The sequence below is a fragment of the Corythoichthys intestinalis genome, chromosome 7 (genome assembly GCF_030265065.1).
Source record: "Corythoichthys intestinalis isolate RoL2023-P3 chromosome 7, ASM3026506v1, whole genome shotgun sequence".
Taxonomy (NCBI): domain Eukaryota; kingdom Metazoa; phylum Chordata; class Actinopteri; order Syngnathiformes; family Syngnathidae; genus Corythoichthys; species Corythoichthys intestinalis.
In genome coordinates, this window is record NC_080401.1 from 54280092 (window position 1) to 54304815 (window position 24724).

The following is a 24724-nucleotide window of genomic DNA, read 5'->3' on the forward strand; positions in this document are numbered from 1 at the left end:
ATTGTGTCGAAATCTTTTTTGAGCCTCTTGATTGTAAAAGTTAGGTTTTTTTTTTTTTTTTTTTTACACAAATTAATTTCAAATATTTTTGGGGAATGTAAAAAAAAAAAACTACTTTATTTTTATGTTAAATTAATTCAATCAATTGAATTAAATTAAGTTAAATTAATCAATTAGGGTTTTAATCTTTTTTAAAGACTAAATATAAATTTTAAAAAGACATTTTATATATTATTTATTTTACTTTTAAATTTGTATTCATATTAATTCAATTGAAGCAAAAGAGTAAAAAATATTTCTTAATTTGTTGTTTAAATTATTATTCTTAAGATATAATTTTTCATTTTAAATGTAAAGTAACAAATGTTCTAATTTTTATATTTTTTAATTTTAAAAAACAAAACTGGAAACAAACATCAATTTGAATTTTTTGAATATTTAAATTTTATTTTTTATTCGTAAATATAATTTTTAAAAAATTTCTTACTCATCCCTTTCAAACTTTTACTTTTTATTTGCATTTTTTAAATTATTATTTTTTGAAATGATTATTTTGTTAATTTTTGTATTTCTTAAATGTAAAATAACATTATTTTTAAGGTTTTTATTTATTCCTTTAAAAGGCTTTAAAAAAAAATATATACATATATAATTTTTTTTTTTGCATTTTTAATTAAAAAAGTTTTAAAGTTTAAAATATTTATTTTCAAATTAAAAAACAACTGGAAAAAACTATCAATTTTATTTTTATTTATCAACTGAAAAACAGTATTAATATGATGTATTTCTTTAAGAATTATTTGTTTTTTATCATTTATTTTAATTTTCAACTTATATTCCTTTATTTTTTTTAAACTTTTGAATAAAAATTATTTTAATTTTTCAACTTATTAGTATTTTCTCAACTTTAAAGAAAAAAATTCTATATTATTTTTATTGCAGAAAAAAGAGGGTGGGGGGGGGACAATGAAACTGTGTATTCTTCTGATGAATAAAAACAGGTTTATTATATATTTTGGTAAACAATGAATCACTGACATACTTGTATTTCCATGAGTATTCATGCTTGAACTTTTTTCAGTGCATAAATATATATTTGCAGTATATAATTGAGCCGATGAGTTGACTCATCACCAAAATAACGGTTTGCTTTTTTAATGACTAACAAGACCGCGACGTGTGCGACAGGTGAGCGGTCTGCCGACGCCCGACTTGGTGTGGCAGCTGAACGGGCAGACGGTGCGGCCCGACTCGGCCCACAAGATGTTGGTGCGCGAGAACGGCGTGCACTCGCTCATCATCGAACCGGTCAGCGCGCGCGACGCCGGCGTCTACACGTGCATCGCCAGCAACCGCGCCGGACAGAACTCCTTTAACCTGGAGCTCATCGTCGCAGGTGAACAAACACAAAAATTCCCACTTCCTGTTGATTTTGAGGTATTTCAGGGTTATTTTCTGTTGATTTTGGGGCATTCAAGGGTCACTCTCCTGTTCATATTGGGTCACTTCCTATTGATTTGGGGCGTTTTGGGGTCACTTCCTGTACATATTCGGTCACTTCCTGTTGATTTTAGGCATTCAAGGCTCACTTTCTGGAGGTATTGGGTCACTTCCTGTTCATATTGGGTCACTTCCTATCGATCTTAGGTCATTTTGGGGTCACTTTCTGTTCATATCAATTCCTATTGATTTGCGGGTGTTTTTAGGGTCACTTCCTGTTCATATTGGATCACTTCCTATTGATTTGGGGGCATTTTGGGGTCACTTCCTATAAATATTGGGTCACTTCCTGTTAATTTGGGGGCATTTCAGGGTCACTTCCTGTTGATTTTGAGGTATTTCAGGGTTATTTTCTGTTGATTTTGAGGTATTTAAGGGTCATTTCCTGTTCATATTGGATCACTTCCTATTTATTTGGGGGCGTTTTGGGGTCACTTCCTGTTAATATTGGGTCACTTCCTGTACATTTTAGGCATTCAAGGCTCACTTTCTGGAGATATTGGGTCACTTTCTATCGATCTTAAGGGATTTTTGGGGTCACTTCCTGTTCATATTGGCTCACTTCCTATTGATTTGCGGGCATTTTGGGGTCACTTCCTGTAAATATTGGGTCACTTCCTGTTAATTTGGGGGCATTTCAGGGTTACTTCCTGTTGATTTTGAGGTATGTCAGGGTTATTTTCTGTTGATTTTGAGGTATTTAAGTGTCACTTCCTGTTCATATTGTGTCACTTTTTGTACATTTTAGGCATTCAAGGCTCACTTTCTGGAGATATTGGGTCACTTCCTGTTCATATTGGGTCACTTCATGTACATTTTAGGCACTCAAGGCTCACTTTCTGGAGATATTGGGTCACTTCCTATCGATCTTAGGGCATTTTGGGGTCAGTTTCTGTTCATATTGGGTCACTTCCTATTGATTTGCGGGCATTTTTAGGGTCACTTCCTGTTCATATTGGGTCACTTCCTGTTGATTTGCGGGTGTTTTAAGGGTCACTTCCTGTTCATATTGGATCACTTCCTATTGATTTGGGGGCATTTTGGAGTCACTTCCTGTACATATTGGGTCACTTCCTGTTGTTTGGGGGCCTTTCAGGGTCACTTCCTGTTGATTTTGAGGTATTCAAGGGTCATTTCCTGTTCATATTGGATCACTTCCTATTGATTTGGGGGCATTTTGGGGTCACTTTCTGTTCATATTGGGTCACTTCCTATTGATATGCGGGCATTTTTAGGGTCACTTCCTGTTAATATTGGGTGACTTCCTATTGATTTGGGGGCATTTTTGGGTCACTTCCTGTTGATTGGGGGGCATTTCAGGGTCACTTCCTGTACATATTGGGACACTTCCTATTCATTTGGGGGCATTTCGGGGTCACTTCCTGTTGATTTTGAGGCATTCAAGGGTCACTTCCTATGTGTACCATATTGCCTCTGCAAAGCCCTTTGACACAACCTTGTTGTGATTTAGGGCTATGCAAATAAATTTGAAATGAACTGGGGGCACTTCGGGGTCACTTCCTGTTCATATTGGGTCACTTCCTATTGATTTTGAGCAATTTAAAGTTTATTTTCTGTTCATTTTTAGGCATTTCAGGGTCACTTCCTGTTGATTTTGAGGCTTTCAAGGCTCACTTTCTGGAGACATAGGGTCACTTTCTGTTCATGTTGGGTCACTTCGTATTGATTTGAGGACATTTTGGGGTCACTTTTTGTTCATATTGGGTCACTTCCTATTGATTTGGGGTCGTTTTGGCGACTGTCCCTGTACATATTGGGTCACTTTTTGTTGATTTTGAGGCATTCCAATGTCACTTCCTGTAGATATTGAGTCACTTCCTGTTCATTTGGGGGTAATTTCAGATTCACCTTCTGTACATTTTGAGTCACTTCCAATAGGTTTTGGGGCATTTCAGGGCCACTTCCTACTGATTTTGAGGCATTGAAAGGTCACTTCCTGTAGGTATTGGGTCACTTCCTTTTGATTTGGGGGTATTTCAGGTTCACCTTCTGTATATTTTGAGTCACTTCCATTCGGTTTTGAGGCATTCCAGGGTCACTTTCTGTAAATATCGGTTCACTTCCTGTTGATCTTAGGGCATTTCAGGGTCACTTCCTGTACATTTTGGGTCACTTCTTATTGCTTTGGGGGAATTACAGGATAACCTCCTGTACAACGAGTCACTTCCTGCTGAGTTGGACGCATTTCAGGGTCACTTCCTGTTGATTTTAGGGCTTTCATGGTCACTTCCTATCGGTATTAAGGCATTCCTGGGTCACTTCCTGTAGGTATTGGGTCACTTCCTATTGATTTTGCGGCATTTTGGGCTCACTTCCTTTTGATATGGGGGTATTTCAGGTTCACCTTCTGTACATTTTGATTCACTTCCAGTCAGTTTTGAGGCATTCCAGGGTCACTTTCTGTAAATATCGGGTCACTTCCTGTTGATCTTAGGGCATATCAGGATCACTTCCTGTACATTTTGGGTCACTTCTTATTGATTTGGGGGCATTACAGGATAACTTCATGTACAACAAGTCACTTCCTGCTGAGTTGGACGCATTTCTGGGTCACTTCCTGTAGATATCGGGTCACTTCCTGTTGATTTTAGGGCTTTCACGGTCTCTTCCGATTAGTATTAAAGCATTCTAGGGTCACTTCCTGTAGGTATTGGGTCACATCCTATTGATTTGGGAGCATTTAGGGTCACTTCCTGTTGGTTTTGAGGAATTCCAGGGTCACTTCCTATAGGTTCACTTCCTGTACATTTTGAGGCATTCCAGGATCACTTCCTGTAGTCATATTGGTGCAGTTTCTATTGATTTGGGGGCATTTTGGGGTCACCTCCTGTAGATTTTAAGCATTTCAGGGTCTCTGTTAATATTGGGTTACTTCCTGTTGATTTGGGGGTATTTCGGGTTCACTTCCTGTACATTTTGGGTCACTTCCAGTTGGTTTTGAGGCATTCCAGGGTCACTTCCTGTTGATAGTGGGTCACTTTCTGTTGACTCAGGTGCATTTCGGGGTCACTTCGGTTGGAAATCATTCAGAGTGAATTGGAATACAACGTTAATCACGTAATATTACGTTAAATTATGTATTACAACTTCAACCTTTTCTCTTAATATTACAACTTACACCTCGTAACGTTCGGACTTTGTCTTGAAATACTACTACTTTTTACTACTTTTTCCACGTAACATTGCAACTTCTTTCGCGTCGTATTATAACCTTATAACTTTAATCAGGGAATATTATGACTTGTACAAATACTCCGTCGTAGCTTTTAAGCGCTAATGTTTTTCTCTTTTTTTGTGCGCACACAGCCAAAGAGCTACACAAGGCGCCGTCGTTCACGGAGAAGCTCCAGAACACGAGCGTGTCGGAGGGCCACCCCGTGCGTCTGGAGTGCCGCGTCAGCGGCGTCCCATACCCGCAAATCTTCTGGAAGCGTGAGAACGAGTCGCTTACTCACAACACTGACAGAATCAGGTGGGTCGCACGCCGATCGTCGTTCTGGCGCCGCTTACTGACTGGCGTTTCATCCTATTCCAGCATGCACCAGGACAACCGCGGCTACCTGTGCATGATCATCCAGCCGGCCTGCAAGGACGACGCCGGCTGGTACACCGTGTCTGCCAAAAACGACGCCGGCATCGTGTCCACCACCGCGCGCCTCGACGTTCACGGTAATTGCCCAAACTTTACTCAAGTTTCTGCGAATAAAAAGAAAGATTATTGAAACTAGAGATGTCCCGATCGATCGAGTCCAATCACGTCATTTTCAAAGTATCGGAATCGGCAATAAAATATTGGCCATGCCTTTTTTTTAAATATATATATATATATATATATATATATACATATATATATATATATATATATATATATACATATATATATTAGGGCTGTCAAACGATTAAAATTTTTAATCGAGTTAATTACAGCTTAAAAATTAATTAATCACAATTAATCGCAATTCAAACCATCTATAAAATATGCCATATTTTTCTGTAAATTATATATAGACAGTGGGGAGAACAAGTATTTGATACACTGCCAATGGGTTTTCCCATTGGCAGTGTATCAAATACTTGTTCTCCCCACTGTATATTCTGTAAAATAAATTGTTGGAATGGAAAGATAAGACACAAGATGGATATATACATTCAGCATACGGTACATAAGGACTGTAGTGGGCATTTCACTCTACTGTCATTTAAATCTGTCTATGCTGTCCTCACTCCGAAGCGTCTACTTTTTCCAAAGCTTGACAGCTAGTGAACGACGCCTTAATAATCAGACTTCTTCCTTTTTCATCTGATTTATTAATAAAATGGCCTCAAACCATTGTCCTCTTTAGACCGTCGTAAAACTACAAAAAAAAGTGCACAAGCATTGCATTAGCAACAACGTTAGCTTAGCACGCTATACAGGTTCACTAAACATAAACAAAAAGCGTCTCATACAGAAAATATAACAATTCGCATACTAACATAATATGTACATTCTTTACAACAACCATACTTACGGACAAATCTTGTCCAAGGATCATATAAGCACAACATTATCAGCCCGAGACGTCGTGCAGCCATATTGAACTGGACTGAAAACAATAAACCATGTCGCAAAGCGACCACAAGAGTTCGTTATTGGACAGCACAAAAAGCCTTGCTGTAAAACTTACCAAAAGGCAGAATACTTTCTGAGCGGGACATGTCCGTTAATTGCGTCAAATATTTTAACGTGCTTAATTAAAAAAATTAATTACCGCGCATTAGCGCGATAATTTTGACAGGCCTAATATTTTTTAATTAAATTGTTTTCTAATTGTATTTAACGTTACAGACATAATATGTTACACTTATCCAGAGTCTTTAGTTTAGGCTTAAGGTAGGGTTATCAAATTTATCCCAATAACGGCAGTAATTAATTTTTAAAAAAATGTATCACGTTAAAATATTTAACGCAATTAATGCATGCGCTGCATGACCCACTCACGCATTGTCGCGCTCCATCTGTAATGGCGCTGTTTTGCCTATATAGAGAGCTAATAGGCAGCGTAAAATGAGTAGAGTGAATTTTGGCAGCCTTAGGAGCCTTATTTTAATTGGCTAAAGCCTTACAATCCCTCTCCCTACGATTAGAAATATCGTGGGAAGCAATGTGGGGAAGTAAGGTAGCAATTGATCTTTCTTAACACCTAATGTTATTTCCCAACGCAGAGAAGATATATCAATTGGTAGCACTACGCACAGTCATGGTTCCACTTCCCATCATGCATTTGGGCATGGCTTTCAGTATCATTTACTGAAAGCTCAACAAATACACTAGATGGCAATATTTAGTCACAATATACAAAGTCACAAGTCTTTCTAGCCGTGGATCCCTCTCACAGAAAGAATGTTAATAATGTAAATGCCATCTTGAGGATTAATTGTCATAATAAACAAATACAGTACTTATGTACTCTATATTGAATGTATATATTCGTCCGAGTTTTATTCATTTTTTTTCTTAATGCATTACCAAAATCTATCTGATCGGGAATGATTGGAATTGAATCGGGAGCAAAAAAAGCAACCGGATCGGGAAATATCGGGATCGGCAGATACTCAAACTAAAACGATCGGGATCGGATCGGGAGCAAAAAACATGATCGGAACAACCCTAATTGAAACGATTTTTTTCTGTCGAATTTAGCGGCGTGGCAGCAGCCCAGCGCGTGGAAGCCCAAGACGCTGCGTCCTTCGAGCAGCCGCTACGCCGCCCTGACCGAGCGCGGCCTGGATGTCAAGGCGGCTTTCTTCCCCGACTCCAGCCCCCTCCCTCCCGGATCGCTGGTGGAAAGCGACGACCTGTAGGGGGTGTTATTTCCCTCCTCCTTAAAGTGACTGGAAAGTGAAAGATGTGAAGAAATAGCGGAACGAGCGAGTCGTGTTTCGGTTCTGGTTGTGCAAAGACGGATCGCTTTTGTCGTCTCTCTTAAGACGCCAACGCTTCTCGCTGTCACAAATTATCCAGTTTATTTTTCTATTGAAAAAAAAAAAAAGACTATTTCCATAACCGACATTTTAAGTTATATCATCAGTCTATATCACAACCACACGTTTTTTTTTTCTCTTTTTGCATGTGATCGGTAGACACTCGCGTGTGCCAAAGCAGCATCATCGTCAACTTCATATTATTGTAGTAATTCATCATCAAGCGTGTGCACGTGTCATTTTACTTCATCAACATCGCAAATAAAGACTCGTATGATGAGACGAATGCTTTCTCTGTACAAAAACCAACACGTTGGAAGTTGTTGGAGCCAATCCATTTGAAGTGGGAGGGTTGGCGGCGAATGAACATTTTGTTTTGTTAACCCGGCACTTCGCAAATAGTGGGGCGCAGAGCGATGCCAGGGGTGGCGCGTGTGACCTCGGGGGAACATGCTTTTTTTTTGCCGTACTAGAATAAAGTGTAATTGCACATCCACTCTGTGGGTGGCAGTGCCGCTCTCATTTTCAGCGTGTGCGCAGTATTTTTGAACCAAACTAGCATACAGCAAAGAGCACTGGAGATATGGAAAGCATAGACAGGGAAATATGACTAAGTGTACAGTGCCTTGCAAAAGTATTCGGCCCCCTTGAACCTTGCAACCTTTCGCCACATTTCAGGCTTCAAACATAAAGATATAAAATTTTAATTTTTTGTCAAGAATCAGCAACAAGTGGGACACAATCGTGAAGTGGAACAAAATTTATTGGATAATTTCAACTTTTTTAACAAATAAAAAACTGAAAAGTGGGGCGTGCAATATTATTCGCCCCCCTTGCGTTAATACTTTGTAGCGCCACCTTTTGCTCCAATTACAGCTGCAAGTCGCTTGGGGTATGTTTCTATCAGTTTTGCACATCGAGAGACTGACATTCTTGCCCATTCTTCCTTGCAAAACAGCTCGAGCTCAGTGAGGTTGGATGGAGTGTGTTTATGAACAGCAGTCTTCAGCTCTTTCCACAGATTCTCCATTGAATTCAGGTCTGGACTTTGACTTGGCCATTCTAACACCTGGATACGTTTATTTTTTAACCATTCCATTGTAGATTTGGCTTTATGTTTTGGATCATTGTCCTGTTGGAAGATAAATCTCCGTCCCAGTCTCAGGTCTTGTGCAGAAACCAACAGGTTTTCTTCCAGAATGTTCCTGTATTTGGCTGCATCCATCTTCCCGTCAATTTTAACCATCTTCCTTGTCCCTGCTGAAGAAAAGCAGGCCCAAACCATGATGCTGCCACCACCATGTCTGACAGTGGGGATGGTGTGTTCAGGGTGATGAGCTGTGTTGCTTTTACGCCAAACATATCGTTTTGCATTGTGGCCAAAAAGTTCAATTTTGGTTTCATCTGACCAGAGCACCTTCTTCCACATGTTTGGTGTGTCTCCCAGGTGGCTTGTGGCAAACTTTAAACGAGACTTTTTATGGATATCTTTGAGAAATGGCTTTCTTCTTGCCACTCTTCCATAAAGGCCAGATTTGTGCAGTGTACGACTGATTGTTGTCCTATGGACAGACTCCCACCTCAGCTGTAGATCTCTGCAGTTCATCCAGGGTGATCATGGGCCTCTTGGCTGCATCTCTGATCAGTTTTCTCCTTGTTTGAGAAGAAAGTTTGGAAGGACGGCCGGGTCTTGGTAGATTTGCAGTGTTCTGATGCTCCTTCCATTTCAATATGATGGCTTGCACAGTGCTCCTTGAGATGTTTAAAGCTTGGGAAATCTTTTTGTATCCAAATTCGGCTTTAAACTTCTCCACAACAGTATCTCGGACCTGCCTGGTGTGTTCCTTGGTTTTCATAATGCTCTCTGCACTTTAAACAGAACCCTGAGACTATCACAGAGCAGGTGCATTTATACGGAGACCTGATTACACACATGTGGATTCTATTTATCATCATCGGTCATTTAGGACAACATTGGATCATTCAGAGATCCTCACTGAACTTCTGGAGTGAGTTTGCTGCACTGAAAGTAAAGGGGCCGAATAATATTGCACGCCCCACTTTTCAGTTTTTTATTTGTTAAAAAAGTTTAAATTATCCAGTAAATGCTGTTCCACTTGTTGATTCTTGACAAAAAAATTAAATTTCATATCTTTATGTTTGAAGCCTGAAATGTGGCGAAAGGTTGCAAGATTCAAGGGGGCCGAATACTTTTGCAAGGCACTGTATATGAAGTAGGAGAAGTACATTTCTCTCAAAAAGTTACTCAAGTAAATGTAACGGAGTAAATGTAATGCGTTACTACCCACATCTGGTGAAAGTCTTATTTTGAAAAAGAGCTGGCCAAAATTCGGTCAAACACCTGACAATGGTCAAACATATTAAGTGTCCCAACAAAGTTCAGAACAGTCCAACTTAAAAACGTTCATAAATATATCAACAACAAAAAAAAACTCACCCCAAAACATAATTCTACATAAAGTGCTGGTGCTGGAGGTAAGCAAACATGCGTGAGTTTCATCTGGCGTCGCCCCGAAAAGTGGCGGCTAGCACAAACTTGGCCCTCCTTGCCTGCGATGGACTGAGGTTGACGGCGTTGAGGGCGCGGCCTCCGAGGATGCTTTTGTAGCGCTGTGCCTCGCGCCGGTAGCAGAGGCGGTCCTCCTCTCGGCTTTTGATGAAGGATGAACCGCAATCACCGCCGCCGCCTTTGGCCCGCATCTGGTCCGCATGGAGTTGCACATCTCGATCTGAACCACAGGAGGTCGTGAATTTTCATGAGTTTGTAATATCGTCACACAGAAAAAAGACAAACAAAAAGTTCATAATTTATTACTTGTGTCGTGATAAAACTACAAAAAGTGATGCTTATTCCAATGGCGTACCGCACGCATGCTATTTTTAGACCGTGACGTCGCATCGTAAAGCGGAAGTAAAGCTGAAGTGGGACATTATAGACCCGCCCTCGCATAGAAACAACGTAATTTGTGCTACTTTTCTCCGGTAATCTTTCAAAAATCTTCTTCCCACTCCCTTTCGAGTGCAATTGTTTTGTTGAATTATATGTTTTTGTTCCTTTTGTGTGTGCATGCTCGAAATAAAGAAGTTTCATCATCATCATCATCAAAACGAACATGCCGATCACGCATTGCTTTTTTGAAACTTGTAGAAACGATTCTAAACATTACGACATATGAAGGATGTTTTCTTCATACGTTTCCGGAAACCAAAAACTCGGGAGGAAAAAATGTGAAGACCGAATCAACTTGTGCGGACTTTAACACCAGCTCGGTGAATCCATTCACATTTCATATGCAGTAAACATTGTTGTGCCGTACTGCTTCTGTCTGACAATGAATGACAGGAAAAGAATTACAATGGTATCTGACTGCCACTGTTACCGTTTCTGTTATATAAAAAAACAACTTTAGTAAGGGGGAAGTGTAAATAAATTATAGAATTAAGATTTGTTATCAATGAAAAAATTTAAAGTGTTCGTTGGCTGTCACTGAGTAGCATTTGCAATCGCTACATAAAGCTAACTAAATTACCCCCAAGAACGGTAAGAGACGTAGGACAACCAGAGGATATATAAGAAAGACAGGGCTGATGGTAAAGGATAGCTTGTTGAAACGGGAGAATGTCATTGTCAGTCGCGTCGATAAAAAAAGCTAAGGCTATGCTTAGGTCGGCTCGTTTTTTTTCGTCTTTTTCAGCCTTCGACACTCAAGCCATCTCTATAACTGAACATTTTTATGTTCTTCCACATCTTTGCCAGTGAATTTGGCACCAGGCACATCATTTTCGGAGAGAATTGGTAGGTTTAGCTCTGTTAACATCTCCTTCGTACACGATTTCCATTCATTTCCTATTAGGGACAAAGGGTGGCTTGTCCCTACTCAGCAACAGTAGCTAATGTCATGAATATTAATGAGCCGAAGTGACGTATTGCTTGCGGTACGCCATTCACAGCACAATGATGAAAATAGTTATAGTTTTTCTGTTTAGCTGTATTGTAGAATATCCTATAATGATTTCCTGACCGATGAGCTTACCAATATCCAGCACGTCGTCCAGTTCTTCTCGTGTACTCTTTCCCTCCAAGATGGAGACCAATCCCTGCAGTTTGTGGTTGCGTCCTTTTGCCTCAGCCAGTTGCTTCTGAATAGGACTCCGCCCGCTAACCTCCTGAAAACACAACGCAAGCAACACAGCGTAAACTCTGCTGTACGATATGACGACATACTGTATATCAAGAAAACAATATGAAACCTTTAACGCCATTAACGCCAGAGCCCGATTCCTGCAATAGACATTTTGGCCAGCAGATGGCGTCATACGCAGAGATTAAGGCGAGGCGAGGCGGGGAATGACCTTCTCAGTGGCCTTAAAAAATGTCATTGCATGAAATTGACATTCCTATGCATCAGTACCTCTCAAATAGTGGGGCGTGCCCCATGCCGGGGGTGGCGCATGTGACCTCGGGGAAACATACTTTTTTGCCTTACTAGAACAAAGTTTAAATGCACAACCACTCAGTGGGTGGCAGTAACGCTCTCATTTTCAGAGTGTGTGCAGGATGTCTTTTTTAACCAAAGAAGAGCACACAGCAAAGAAGACTCGAGATATGAAGTGCTAGAAGAGGATATATGATGAAGCGAATGTAGTGTTTCGCTTTGACTAGGAGACGAGTAAAGACCAGTCTGTTTACTGCATCCAAAAATGTTTGCAGCGGAAAGGGGGAAGTCAAATCAATTAAGACGTCACTTAAGGACATTAAACTTCATTCACATTGATAAGCCACTTGATTGTTTTACAGCGAAAACGTGCCGAATATTGCAAACAATCATCCTGCTTTGTTAAGTGTTACATCAGTAAACCAGCGAGCGCTGTTAGCATGCACGGTGCAAAATAACCCCACGCCATTGCAAAGGAGCTAATACTGCCTGCAGCAAGAATAAAAACTGTCCCTCTGACTGTCCCAATGACACTGTCATTTTTGTTCTATTTTTGTTTTTTTCAGTCGAATTGTTTGGCACATTGTCTTTGTAACAATGTCGCTAATCAATTTGTATTCATTATTATTGACTGATTTAGTTTGTGCTCTTTTGTGCTGAAAAAAAAGTTTGTGCCACAATTGGCAACTTAGATCCACGTTCGAGACCTCATCCTATCAAATGTCATAAAATCGTTCAGAAAAAATGAAAGGGTTATAGATATTTTGCTAACTTAACCTCCCGAGACCCTGCATACTCATTTGAGGACATTAGATTTCTTCCTCTGAGACGCATTAAATGTCATTTTTTAAAACCTTTCAACACTTGGGCACATTCAGCGACATTGTCACCACCCTCTTGTGGTGTACACACCACTTTACACCTATTTAAATAAGGGGAGAAATGGCATCAAAATCTGTTAACGGCTTCTCCAGTAGCTCAGCAAGAATTACTGGAGACGGTAACCTTTATGTCCAAGTGTTCTGAACGAAAGTAGTATATTTATGTAGATCTGTAGCTTGTTTGGGCATAAAAATTGACACAATTTAGTAAAAACCTGCAAGTAAAACTTGTAAATTTTGGGGGATTATTTAACAGTTTTGACTGTGTAAAGTAGTTTGTTAATTCTGGGATTATTCAATTTGATTTAATATACAGCAGTCTAGAAACTCAACCACTAGTCTCAAGTATTAGTACAGAATTAGAGATCTTTAAATTTGAGTAAAAAGGTTCTGCTAGGTTTACACAGTGTAGTTTTAGGTTGCAGCACTACTTGATACATTTACCATTAGTGGCAGGTCAGTTTGATGTCAATTTGAAAACAAAGTAAGGGGAAAGCTGTCATAATTGTTGTCTTATTTTTTACCGAATCATTAAAAACTTATTATATCATGGCATATCAACATCATGATGGATTTTCCCCTCGCCCCATATTGCACAGCACAAACGGAAACCCAAAAATCCAAAATGTTTGAAATCTAACCGCTTTTATTTTCCGAAGGTTGACCTCCAAGTCCCGGATGATTTCCTGCTGTCCGAGAATGACCTCCTTGGAGGCCGACAACTTCCTATAGGCCATGTTGAAGACGTGCTCCTTCAATGCCACCATCTGGGCCAGAGCGTCGTCCTTGCTGGACAGCGCTTCTTCCTTGCTGGCCAGCGAACGTTCGAGCGTCCGCTTGGCCTCGCGCAACTCCGACAGCTGCCGCACAAATCGACAGTGAGGTCACCGTGGCTTCCTGTCCCGTCCCGTCACCCCTCACTGTCCACTTACTTCAACGTCGGATGCTTCCAGCCGCCCGTGTGAGTCGACCAGATCCGATTGGACACGCAGTAATTCTTCCTGCAATTCGACGACCCTGCCAATCACGAAAATTGACGCACATGATCAAAATTGACACACCACAACTGTTCACCAAAAACAAACCTATCACATTAAGTTTTAGGATCTTTGTGGAATGCCAAGGGGTTCATGTTAACAGAAGCATAGTTAGTTTCAGAGAAAAACTCACCAAAAAAAAATAATACAGGTAACATTTGTGACAAAAACCTACAAAATATTCCGCCCCTCCCAAAAAAACTAAAAAAAAAAATCAAGACTAGATTAAAAAATGACAAATACAAGTTTAAAATACTGAAAAAATGAATAACAAAATGACAACAATCTGAAAGAATGTGCAGAAAATTTGACTGAAACCATCAGCTGGCCAAAATGTTAAAAACAATTTAGAAGAAAAAAAAACACAAAAAAACATACAGATAAAATAAAATCTGACCCTGAAAAACATTTTTTTAAGTCTGGAAAAAAAAATGTAGAAAGAAAGTCAAACATGTGAAATAAATTATGGCACAAAATTTGACAAAATGTTTGATAAAACAAACAAACAAACAAACAAACAAACAAAAAACATTCCAAAAATACAACATATAAACATAAAACATGCCAAACACAAAAATGTAAATTTTTTTTTTTTTTTTTTTTTTTTAATTTAAAACGAAAGAATGACAATAAAATTTGACCAAATACTGCTAACGGGCCAAAATATGGATAAAAATTGGATTAAAAAAACAAAAAACAAACAAACAAAAAAACCTTGATAAAAAGCTGACCCATAGACGTCACAAAAAAACAAAACTGACAAAACATTTGTCTTTGAAAAAATAGACATTTCAGAAGAAATGAAAATGGCAAAAAATTAAGCAGGAAAACGGACAAAATTTGAGCATGAAAAATAGCAATAAATAAAATGGCCCAAAAAAATTGGGCCAAAACCCCCCAAAAAAGACAAAGACAAAAAAAAAAAAAAAAACTGCTAAAATTACAACAACAACAACAAAAAACAAGATAAAAAGCTGCCAAAAATACAAAAAAATCAATCAATCATTAAAAAATAAATTAATTAATTTTAAAAACTGATCTATCCTGGCAGGACAAAAAAGCAGCAAACAAAATTACCCCTGCAACTAACAATTATTTTCATAATCGATTAATCGGACGAATAATTACATGATTAATTGGATCAATATCACTTTTTTTCCCAATTTATCTTGTAGTTTTAGGCATGTTGTAAGTAACAATGAAGACAAAATGGATGACTATTTCCTTTAAGAATTATATTTTATTACAGCTTCCTGACCTAACTGTAATCTAAATCTGTATTGATTATCAAATTTGTTGGCAACTAATTTATGAGTCGATTAGTTGTTGCAAGCTAGTTTCGACTGTAAGATTGGCAAACATGTGAATTGTTGTTTTCCAAAGTAAAAGCAGATCTTTGGTCATGTCCTACTTTAACAAAAATAAAAAATCGGATAATATTTACAACTGAGAAGTATGTTATAATCATATGTGGAGTAGAGCCTAGTTCGGGCCTAAAAAATCCAGCCCGACCCGACACGGCCCGCTGGTATTGAGGCCCGACCCGGCCCGAGCTCGACCACTTAACTAGATTTGCAGGCCTGAGCCCGAAAAACCCGATTTTTTTTTTTTTTTTTTTTTTTTTTTTGAGTGACGCGGAAAAAACGCAGCAGCAGCAATTTATTTTCATTTCTTCGAGTTGGCAGAAAAAAACGCAAGTTTTCTTAATGTTTAAATAATCTACATATTTTTTTGAGAATTATCAAAGCATTCACACAACGAAATAACGCTGGGAAAGTTTGTTAAACATATTTCTGAGTGTGTGGGATATTGTTCTCACATGGACGCGCCTCTCTGACAAGGAAATGAAAATGAGGGCGGCGCCTCGGCCGTGCGCAAACGGTACAGCGAGAGGACAAGAATAAAGAGCGGCCGACGCCACGGCGTTCGTGCACACGCACAAGCAAAAGCGCAATACAGAGAGCCTGCTCTCCATTTTTTTTTTTTTTTTTTTTTTTTTTTTTTTTTCAGATAATTTATTAGTCCGGCATGGCGGCCCGACCCGAACTGACCCGAACGTGAATGCTTAAAATGTGGGCCCGACCCGACCCGACATTCGGGTCGGGTTCGGGCACAAAATCTAACCTCTAATGTGGAGATGATGGGAGGGCAGAGGGGGTATAGCCCTCCCTGGTGGCCTAAAATGCCATTGCATATAATTCAATCCAATATACAAATTTAAAATTAAGACTTTGCCGATAAAATGTTGTCTATAAAAGTTGTAAAGCCATAAAACCAACAACAAAAATGAATAAAATGAACAAAATAATTTTAAAAAAATAATAATAATGGGTCAAAATTATTTCTCAAACAGATCATGTGACTAGCACCTTTCATTTGCTTTGCTTAGCCCCCCCCAAAAACACCTGACGACAAATGACGCAAGATGGATATATGTAATTTTTTTCAAACCAAAGCTTTCAAAAGCGACAACAACTACTAAATAAGAACCAAGGATTGAAGATGTGGTTATAATTTCAAGAATTTAGACAAGTTTAAAATGAAGAAGGTCCTAAACGATAAATTGGTGATCAAAAGAGTTGCCGAATAATTTGCTAATCGATTCGTTGCCGATTAATCGATTATTTTTTGCACCTCTAAACAAAATAGTAATCACCAAAGTGATATAGGGACAAAACGTGCAACAATTTTACCAAAACACTAACAAAACTAACATACCACCTCGAAATTTGCTCAAAATTTTGTGTTTTAATCCTTATTGTACTTTTGCCGTTTCATGTGGTGCACATTATGGCGAAGCTTTAAATCTCATTGTACACTGTACACTGACAATAACAGCTTTCCATTGTACTCAGAAATTTCTGCACAAGATTGACTGTTGACGAACAACAAACCTTTCAGATAAATCCTCCTCCTGCTCCCCCTCATCAACCTCCTCCTGACGAGGTGAAGGCCGTCTTTCTTCATCCGTTTGCGTGGATTGGTCGATCAAAACAACACTCGGCTTCTTCCCACCTGAAACTAAACACATCACCTTTTAGTTCAATTTAACCTAGTGAGCTAGTTTGTAGAATGCAAGCGTTTAACATCTCACCTTGACTTTGAAAATGGTCACCAGCGCCCAGCCAGGTGCTGCACGGCGGTTTGGACGGGACGTCCTGCTTCTCTGCCGACAGTTTAGCATTGCGGAGGCTAACTGTGGTGTGGACCAGATCGCTGCAAAGCAAACAAACAAACAAAACGAAAAGACTGAATTGAGTGATTTAGAAGACGAGTGGAAGTCTACACACCCAATGTACATTCGTTCATTCGCTGGTATCCAATGCCAGGCAATGAATGAATTTTGGGGCATTTCACGTAATTTCCTATTGATTTTGGGGCATTAACAGGTCACTTCCTGTTGAATTTGAGTTATGAAAAAGGATGTGATGCCAAAATTTCCCCAAATGAATAGGAAGTGACTCAAAATCAACAGAAAATGACCTGTAAATACCCTAAAATGAATAGGAATTGCCCTGAAAATGACCACAAGACACCGGCTGTGAGTGCTCTGGTTCCAGTTCCATTGACGGCGTGGGACGTCCAATCCATTCAAAATTAATTGGATGTCTAGCGCTAACGTAGACACTATTCTAATGAAAATTTTAGCTATCAACCTCTAAAAAGAAAAAAAAAAGTGACAACTTTTTATAAGATGTATCGGTTCTTGGTGAAAGCATATCGATAACCTTCTTGGCTACCATGTATCGTGACATATCACCTTTTCAATACAGTGGTACCTCGACATATGCATTTAATTGGTTCCAGGACCTGGTTTGTACAGTGGTATGAAAAAGTTAGCCAAATTGTTGCAATTGGCTAATCTATAAATTTAATAAAAGACACTCACAAACTTGATGCAGTAATTTGATCTGAGGGTATTGATTCAAGAGATATTGTAAATGACAAGTAGAAAATTCTGGCTGACAGTTCCCTTTCCCCCAATTGTTTAAAAAAATACCATTATATAGCATTTAAGCTAGCGAACTTTTGCTATGCAAATTAGCCAATTGCACCAATGCAACAATTTGGGTAACTTGCATTCGAGAGATATTGTAAATGACAAGTAGAAAATTCTGGCTGACACTTCCCTTACCCCCAAATGTTGTAAAAAAAAACAGCATTATATAGCATTTAAACTAGCGAACTTTTGCTATGCAAATTAGCCAATTGCAACTATGCAACAATTTGGCTAACTTGCATTCAAGAGATATTGTAAATGACAAGTAGAAAATTTTGGCTGATAGTTCCCTTACCCCCAATTGTTGTAAAAAACAGCATTATATAGCATTTAAGCTAGCGAACTTTTGCTATGCAAATTAGCCAATTGCAACTATGCAACAATTTGGCTAACATTTCTCTGAAATAAATACACTCAGATCAAATATCTGCATTAGGTATGTGAGTGTCTTTTATAGAATCTATAATTAATTAGTAAGTACTCCAGCTCTTGGAAATTAGCGAGCACAACGAAAAGATAATTACTATACTTTCCCTTGACCTTTACTGGGGTCTTGTGGGCCGTAAATGGCGCCATTTCGAACAATGATGAGTCAGATTTGAAGTCGGATGTCGAAAAAATCCTGTTGATGCGTTCTAATGTCAATGTACCACTGTATATTATCACACCCCTATAGACCTCACTTGTATACGGCAGAAAACACAGACAAGACTGAAAAAGCAGTTTTTGCTCTTGCACCCCTCTTTAAAATAAACTGCTGTATTTTAAGCCAAAAGAACTGTTGTGTGAGAGAACAATACGTCTATATGCTGCCATAGGGTTTTGCTGTTTAATTTTATTTATTTATTTTTTAAATGCCATGCTGTTCAAAAATTTTCTTCCCCCAGAAAATTGAGATTTTAAGATTTCCAATGATGTATCACACATGCATATAGGACAATTTTGAAATTTGGCCAAATTGGGGGTCTCAGAGCGGAACTTCAAGTCACCTGAGTGTTTTCCGCCATACCAAATGCTAGCCTACATGACCCAAAATGTAATGTCCACGTACATGGACGCTAGGTCTTGACGGGGTTAATAAAGAGTTAAGAGCAAATGTTTTACCTGAAGAGTTTAGCCACCAGCGGTACAGAGTCTATTCCAAGATAAAGTCTGTAGCCCAGCTGATCCAGACGTTTCCTGAGGTTTTTCCTGGTTTTGTCTGTGCTGCTCTCCATGCTTCCCGCACCAAAAGAACCGCAACGCCAAGAAGGCTTACTACTTACTTGCTTTCCATGCGGCCTCCTGCGTCAAGACAAAATGTCACTCTCACACGGGACATATGCTTTATGACCAACATCAAAGCTTCAAGCAATAAAGAGAAGAGAAACATACTCACCTCATTGTTTTCAACCATTTGAACATTCGTTTTGGCAATTCGGACAACAGAGGACCGCGTGTTCAAAACATGATGAAGATCTTTTATTGTTAAACAGCTTTTTGAAAATATGCTAGTCCCTCAAATAGTTCAGAATTTCACATTACATCAAACATAGGGTTGATTTGACTTTCAAACAGTTGAATTGAAGACGCCAACAAACGATTAGAACAAAAATGGATCAAGTACTGAGCAGGTCTCATTCATGTTTTTGGACAAACTGATTAAGATTGAATGTGTTAAAATGAAAACATGGCGGTGAAACAAACAAAAAAAAATTTAGGAATTAACCCTTTATAGAGCAAGTATCGAAGGACGTCCAGTCCATTTAAACTGGGGCACTGGCTTTGGATGGTCATTTTTCAGTACCATTCATTCACATTTTCTGGAATTAATCTCAATCGCGATTAATCTATCAATAGGTTAATCTGTTCAGATTTGATTTTTGAAACTTTAAAGGAGTCAGGAAGCGGAAATGCACATTTTCTTCAGTTAATCTCAATTGTGATTCATCTATCAATAGATTAATCTATTAATCTATCAATAAATTAATCTGTTCAGATTTGCTTTTTGAAACTTCAAAGGAGTAAAGAAGCGGAAATGCACTGTCTTCAATTAATCTCAATTGTGATTAATCAATCAATAGATTAATCGGTTCAGATTTGATTTTTGAAACTTCAAAGGAGTCAGGAAGCGGAAATGCAGTCTTCATTTCATCTCAATTGTGATTAATCTATCGATAGATAAATTAAATAGATTCATCTCTTCAGATTTGATTTTTGAAACTTTATAGTAGTCAGGAAGTGGAAAGGCACAGGCTTAAATGAATCGAAATTGTGATTAATCTACCAATAGATTAATCTGTACATTCAATAATAGATTAATCTGCTCAGATTTGATCTTTGAAACTTTAAAAGAGTCAGGAAGCGGAACTGCACAGTCGTCAATTAATCTCAATTGGTATTAATCTATCAACAGATTAATCCATTGATCTATCAATAATTAATCTGTTCAGATTTCATTTTTGAAACTATAAAGGAGTCAGGAAGGTCTTCACTAAATCTCAATTGTGATTCATCTATCAGTAGACAGATCTATTAATTAATCTAGATCTATCAATAGATTAATCTGTTCAGATTTTTTTTTTTTTTTTTTTTTTTTACATTAAAGGAGTCAAGTAGCGGAAATGCACAGTCTTCAATTAATCTAAATTGTGCTTAATCTTTGAATAGATTAATCCATCTTTCAATAGATTTATCTGATTAGACATATTTGTATAACCTAGACAAAAATAAAAACCAGGAAAAAGGAATACACATGTTCTGGAAAGAATCTGAATTAATCGTGATTAATCTGTAATTGGATTAATCTGATTCATTTTCAGATTTAAAAAAAATTTTTTTATAGCATGATCATGTTTCAGTGCCATTGACAGCGCTGTTCACATATTTCATAATTGATCTCAACTGCGACTGATATAATACATAATTCTGTTCAGATTTTATTTTTGTGACTTTAGACAAAATTTAAGAAGCTGAAATTCACATTGTTTTTAGTTAATCTCAATTGTGATTAATCTATCAATAGACTAATTTTTTAATCTAGTTATCCATCAATAGATACATTTTTGAGACATGTTTTTGTAACTTTAGACAAAAATAGAATCAGGGAAAAGGAATACACATGTCCGCCAAGGAATCATAATTAATCCTGATTAATCTATAAATAGAGTTTCAGTGCCATTGACAGGGCTGGACGTCCAATCCATTTAAACTGGGAACACTGACTGTGGCTGGTCATTTTTCAGTGCCTTGACGCTGCTACTCACATTTCACATAATAAATCTCAACTGGGATTAATCTGATAATAGATTAATCTGCTCAGATTGGATTTTTGTAGCTTCAAAAATCAGGAAGCGAAAACACACTTTCTGCACATTTTCTGCAGTTATCATGTCAGTTAAGATTTGTATAACAATAAATTAGTCTACAAATAGATTAGTCCATCAATATATTAATCTAATTAGACATGTTTTTGTAACTTTAGACAACAAATAAAACAAGGCATACACATGTTCTGCAAGGAATCCTAATTAATCGTGATTAATCAATAAATAAATTTGAACTTTAGGGGGAAAACAGCATAAAATATGATCATGTTTCAGTGTTATTGACGACACTAGACACCGTCAATGGCAGCCAATAAGTTAAATGAGTGCTCTATAAAGGGTTAATGCTGAAAGAGAATGGAATAAAAGTAAAAGAATGTTTCATTTTTGAGGGGACAAAAAAAACAACAACAATAAAATAGCATTTCAAACTTGTGACACTTCCAAAAACTATCATTTTACATCAGAAATATTTAGATTATATTACAGCAACAAAGAAAGGGCTGTAATATTAACAAAATAGTCTTTTTTCCCTTAAATTAAAAATCCTCTAGTAATGTTTTTTGAAAATCAAAATATTTAAACATGATTCTAGTATATGAACAATATATCACCATCCCTCCCACCTTATAATATTTGAGCATAAATCCGTATTTATAGCCAATACCGTATTTTTTGGACTATAAATTGCAGTTTTTTTTTTTTTCATAGTTTAGCTGGGGGTGCGACTTATACTCTTATACTCTTTTTTATATCATTTCACAGGTTATTTCGGTGTTTTGGAGTGACACTGATGGTTTGGTAAACTTGTTAGCATGTTCTTTATGCTATAGTTATCTGAATAACTCTTAATAGCTATGTTACGTTAACATATCGGCCACATTCGGATTTCGTTGTTCGTGCATCATGTAACATTATCATACTGTACACTTATTCAGCATGTTGTTCCCTATTGTATTTTTAGTTTAAATTGCCTTTCAAGATGACATCTGTTCTATGTGTTGGATTTCATCGAGTAAATTTCCCCCCAAAATGCGACTTGTACTCCTGTGCGACTTATATATATTTTTTCCTCTTCGTTGGGCATTTTATGGCTGGTGTGACTTTTACTCAGGTGCGACTTATAGTCCGAAAAATACGGTAATCCTTTGTTAAAAGCTGCTTGGAGGCTCAAAACAGTGTTTTTTTGTATTGTTTTTCATGCGAGGATGAAATCAGCAAAAATATCAGCTTGTGCCATTTGAACATTGCTGTCGATAAAGTTGATAGTAAACAGTGGTACCGTTACACTAAAATATTCCCCCATCAGGAGCCATTTTAGATTGTTACCATCAATCTTTGAAAAAAGGCTGTATTAAGAAAAATTTAAATAATAGCAAAAAAAACAAAACAAAAAAAACCCCAAAAACGAGGGATCGTTCACTTTTAAATCTGCAAATATGTAAATTCAGAAAAAAGTAGACATCTAATTCAAAGAATAACGCTAATGCTAATTGCTCAGTGTTGTTTGTTCCACCCAAAACAATAATAGAAAAAAAAAAAATCTCGGATCACAAGAGAAATCTTAAGGTATACAAAAACGGATCAAATGAAATTATTTGCTTTCTCTCTTGATATACTAGTATATATATTAGAAAAACTTCCAGCAAGTTCACAAAATCCAGGCAAACGTGCTTAGTTGTGCCGTCACATTACGGAGTTGTGAGGTTACGACAAGAGTCGAGGAGCAGCGTTTTATCGACACAATGTTTTTTTTTGTTTTTATTTTAAGGAAAAAAAGGACTCTGAAATATTAAGTGTCTCTGTTGAAGCAGAGCTCAGGGTGCGTTTAATTAGCAGCGCAGCTCGTCCAAATCAAGACTCAAGGTAAGTGAGTCGTTTCCGGAGAAGCTGGAGGACACTTAAATGAATTTAGTTTGCTTTTGTTTCCCGATAAATCACAAAGTTTTGAAAATTTAAAGTGGCTTCCTGGCATTGAATTGAGTAGTTCACCACAAACAAAAGTGTGCTTTTAACGCCATCTTGTGGTCTTTTAGTTCCAGGCAACGATTTGGGTACTTTACTGATATTTTGTGGCACTTAAAGTTGCATTTAACTCATTGGCTGCCATTGGGGGGCGATAGACGCTAATTACAGAAAGGATCAGGAAGAAGAAATGCACATTTTCCGCAATTAATCTAAATCAGTCGGGATTAAGCTATCACTTGATTAATCAGACTTTTTTTGTAACTTCAGACTAAGGAGCCAGGAAGAAATATACCTTTTCCCCAACTAATCTTAATTCTATCAATGGATTAATCTAGCAATAGATTAATCAGATTAGATTTGTTTTTGTAATTTTCTGCAATGAATCTCAATTGTGATCAAGGGCGGACTAGTTTATGGGAATACCGGGGATTACCCCGGTGGTCCAGTGGTCAAATGAGGGGACCCCAAAATTAGCGTACCTACGTAATCCAAGCATTACGGTAAATGCAGCGAGCAGCAAGGCAGTTGACCTCCGTGTGCTTGCGGTGTTCCCAACTCTTAAAGCAACACTATGTAACTTTTCAGTTTTGGTCGATTATAGCGACGCGGGTGGACAAAAGCGGTAGTGTTTTGCCTTAAGGAAGACCAGCGCACACCCGCAGTGTCGTAAAATCATCAAGTTGTCATCAAGTAGTTTTCAGTCAACATATTATAACTAAAGATGATCGGCATCCCGATCGATCGGGTTCGATCACGTCATTTTCAAAGTATCGGAAGTGGCAAAATAATATCGGACATGCCTTTGTTTAATATATATATATATTTTTTAATTAAATTGTTTTCTAATTGTATTTAACGTTACAGACAAAATGTCTTAAACTCATCCAGAGTCTTTAGTTTTGGCTTAAAGTAGGGCTATCAGATTTATCGCGTTAACGGCGGTAATTAATTTTTTAAAAATGAATCACGTTAAAATATTTGACGCAATTAACGCATGCACTGCATGACCCACTCACGCATTGTTACGTTCAATTTATAATGGCGCCGTTTTACCTATATATAGAGCTAAAAGGCAGCGTAAAATGAGTAGAGTGGATTTTGGCAGTCTTTGGAGCCTTTTTTTAATTGGCTTAAGCCTTACAATCCCTCTCTCAATAATAAGAAATATCGTGAGAATCAATGTGGGGAAGAACGGTATTAGCCGATCTTTTTCTTAACACCCTATGTTATGTCCCAACGCAGAGAAGATATATCAATTGGTGCCACTACGCACAGTCATGGTGGCACTTCCCATCATGCATTTGGGCATTGCCTTCAGTATCATTTACTGAAAGCTCAACAAAAACACTAGATGGCAATATTTAGTCACAATATACAAGGTCACATTTATCCTTTAAGAATTACAAGTCTTTCTATCCGTGGATCCCTCTCACAGAAAGAATGTTAATAATGTAAATGCCATCTTGATTTATTGTCATAATAAACAAATACAGTACTTATGTACTGTATGTTGAATGTATATATTCGGCCGAGTTTTATTCATTTTTTTTCTTAATGCATTGCCAAAATGTATATGATCGTGAAAAATTAT

The 24724-nt window shown here is 37.7% G+C and overlaps 2 protein-coding genes across 6 annotated transcripts in view; one reads left to right on the forward strand and one right to left on the reverse strand.

Moving 5' to 3' along the window:
- The window catches only part of palld (palladin, cytoskeletal associated protein), a 144886-nt gene extending 136631 nt beyond the window's left edge, over positions 1-8255 (forward strand). For 3 of the 4 annotated variants that reach the window (XM_057841882.1, XM_057841883.1, XM_057841884.1), the window contains exons 19-21: positions 1189-1396; positions 4828-5190; positions 7205-8255. In XM_057841882.1, coding sequence (XP_057697865.1) covers positions 1189-1396; positions 4828-5190; positions 7205-7365 — 732 coding nt within the window. In that variant the 3' untranslated portion in view covers positions 7366-8255. The remainder of the gene's footprint in view (positions 1-1188; positions 1397-4827; positions 5191-7204) is intronic. The other variant, XM_057841885.1, reaches the window with a different exon arrangement.
- LOC130919307 (uncharacterized) lies at positions 794-24583 on the reverse strand. Of its 2 annotated transcripts, XR_009063938.1 has the most exons (8): positions 18965-24583; positions 16955-17076; positions 16755-16881; positions 13756-13840; positions 13465-13683; positions 11541-11673; positions 9944-10235; positions 794-5217 (listed from the first exon to the last, which is right to left on the reverse strand). XR_009063938.1 is itself a non-coding variant. In XM_057841889.1 (7 exons), exons 1-7 carry the CDS (start codon positions 19075-19077, stop codon positions 10003-10005), a joined length of 1032 nt encoding a protein of 343 aa, XP_057697872.1. In that variant the 5' UTR covers positions 19078-24583; the 3' UTR covers positions 8152-10002. The 2 variants fall into 2 exon arrangements, 1 of the variants encoding a protein (XP_057697872.1); XM_057841889.1 differs by lacking the exon at positions 794-5217 and having other exon boundaries at positions 8152-10235.
- Between the last annotated feature and the right edge of the window lie 141 nt (positions 24584-24724).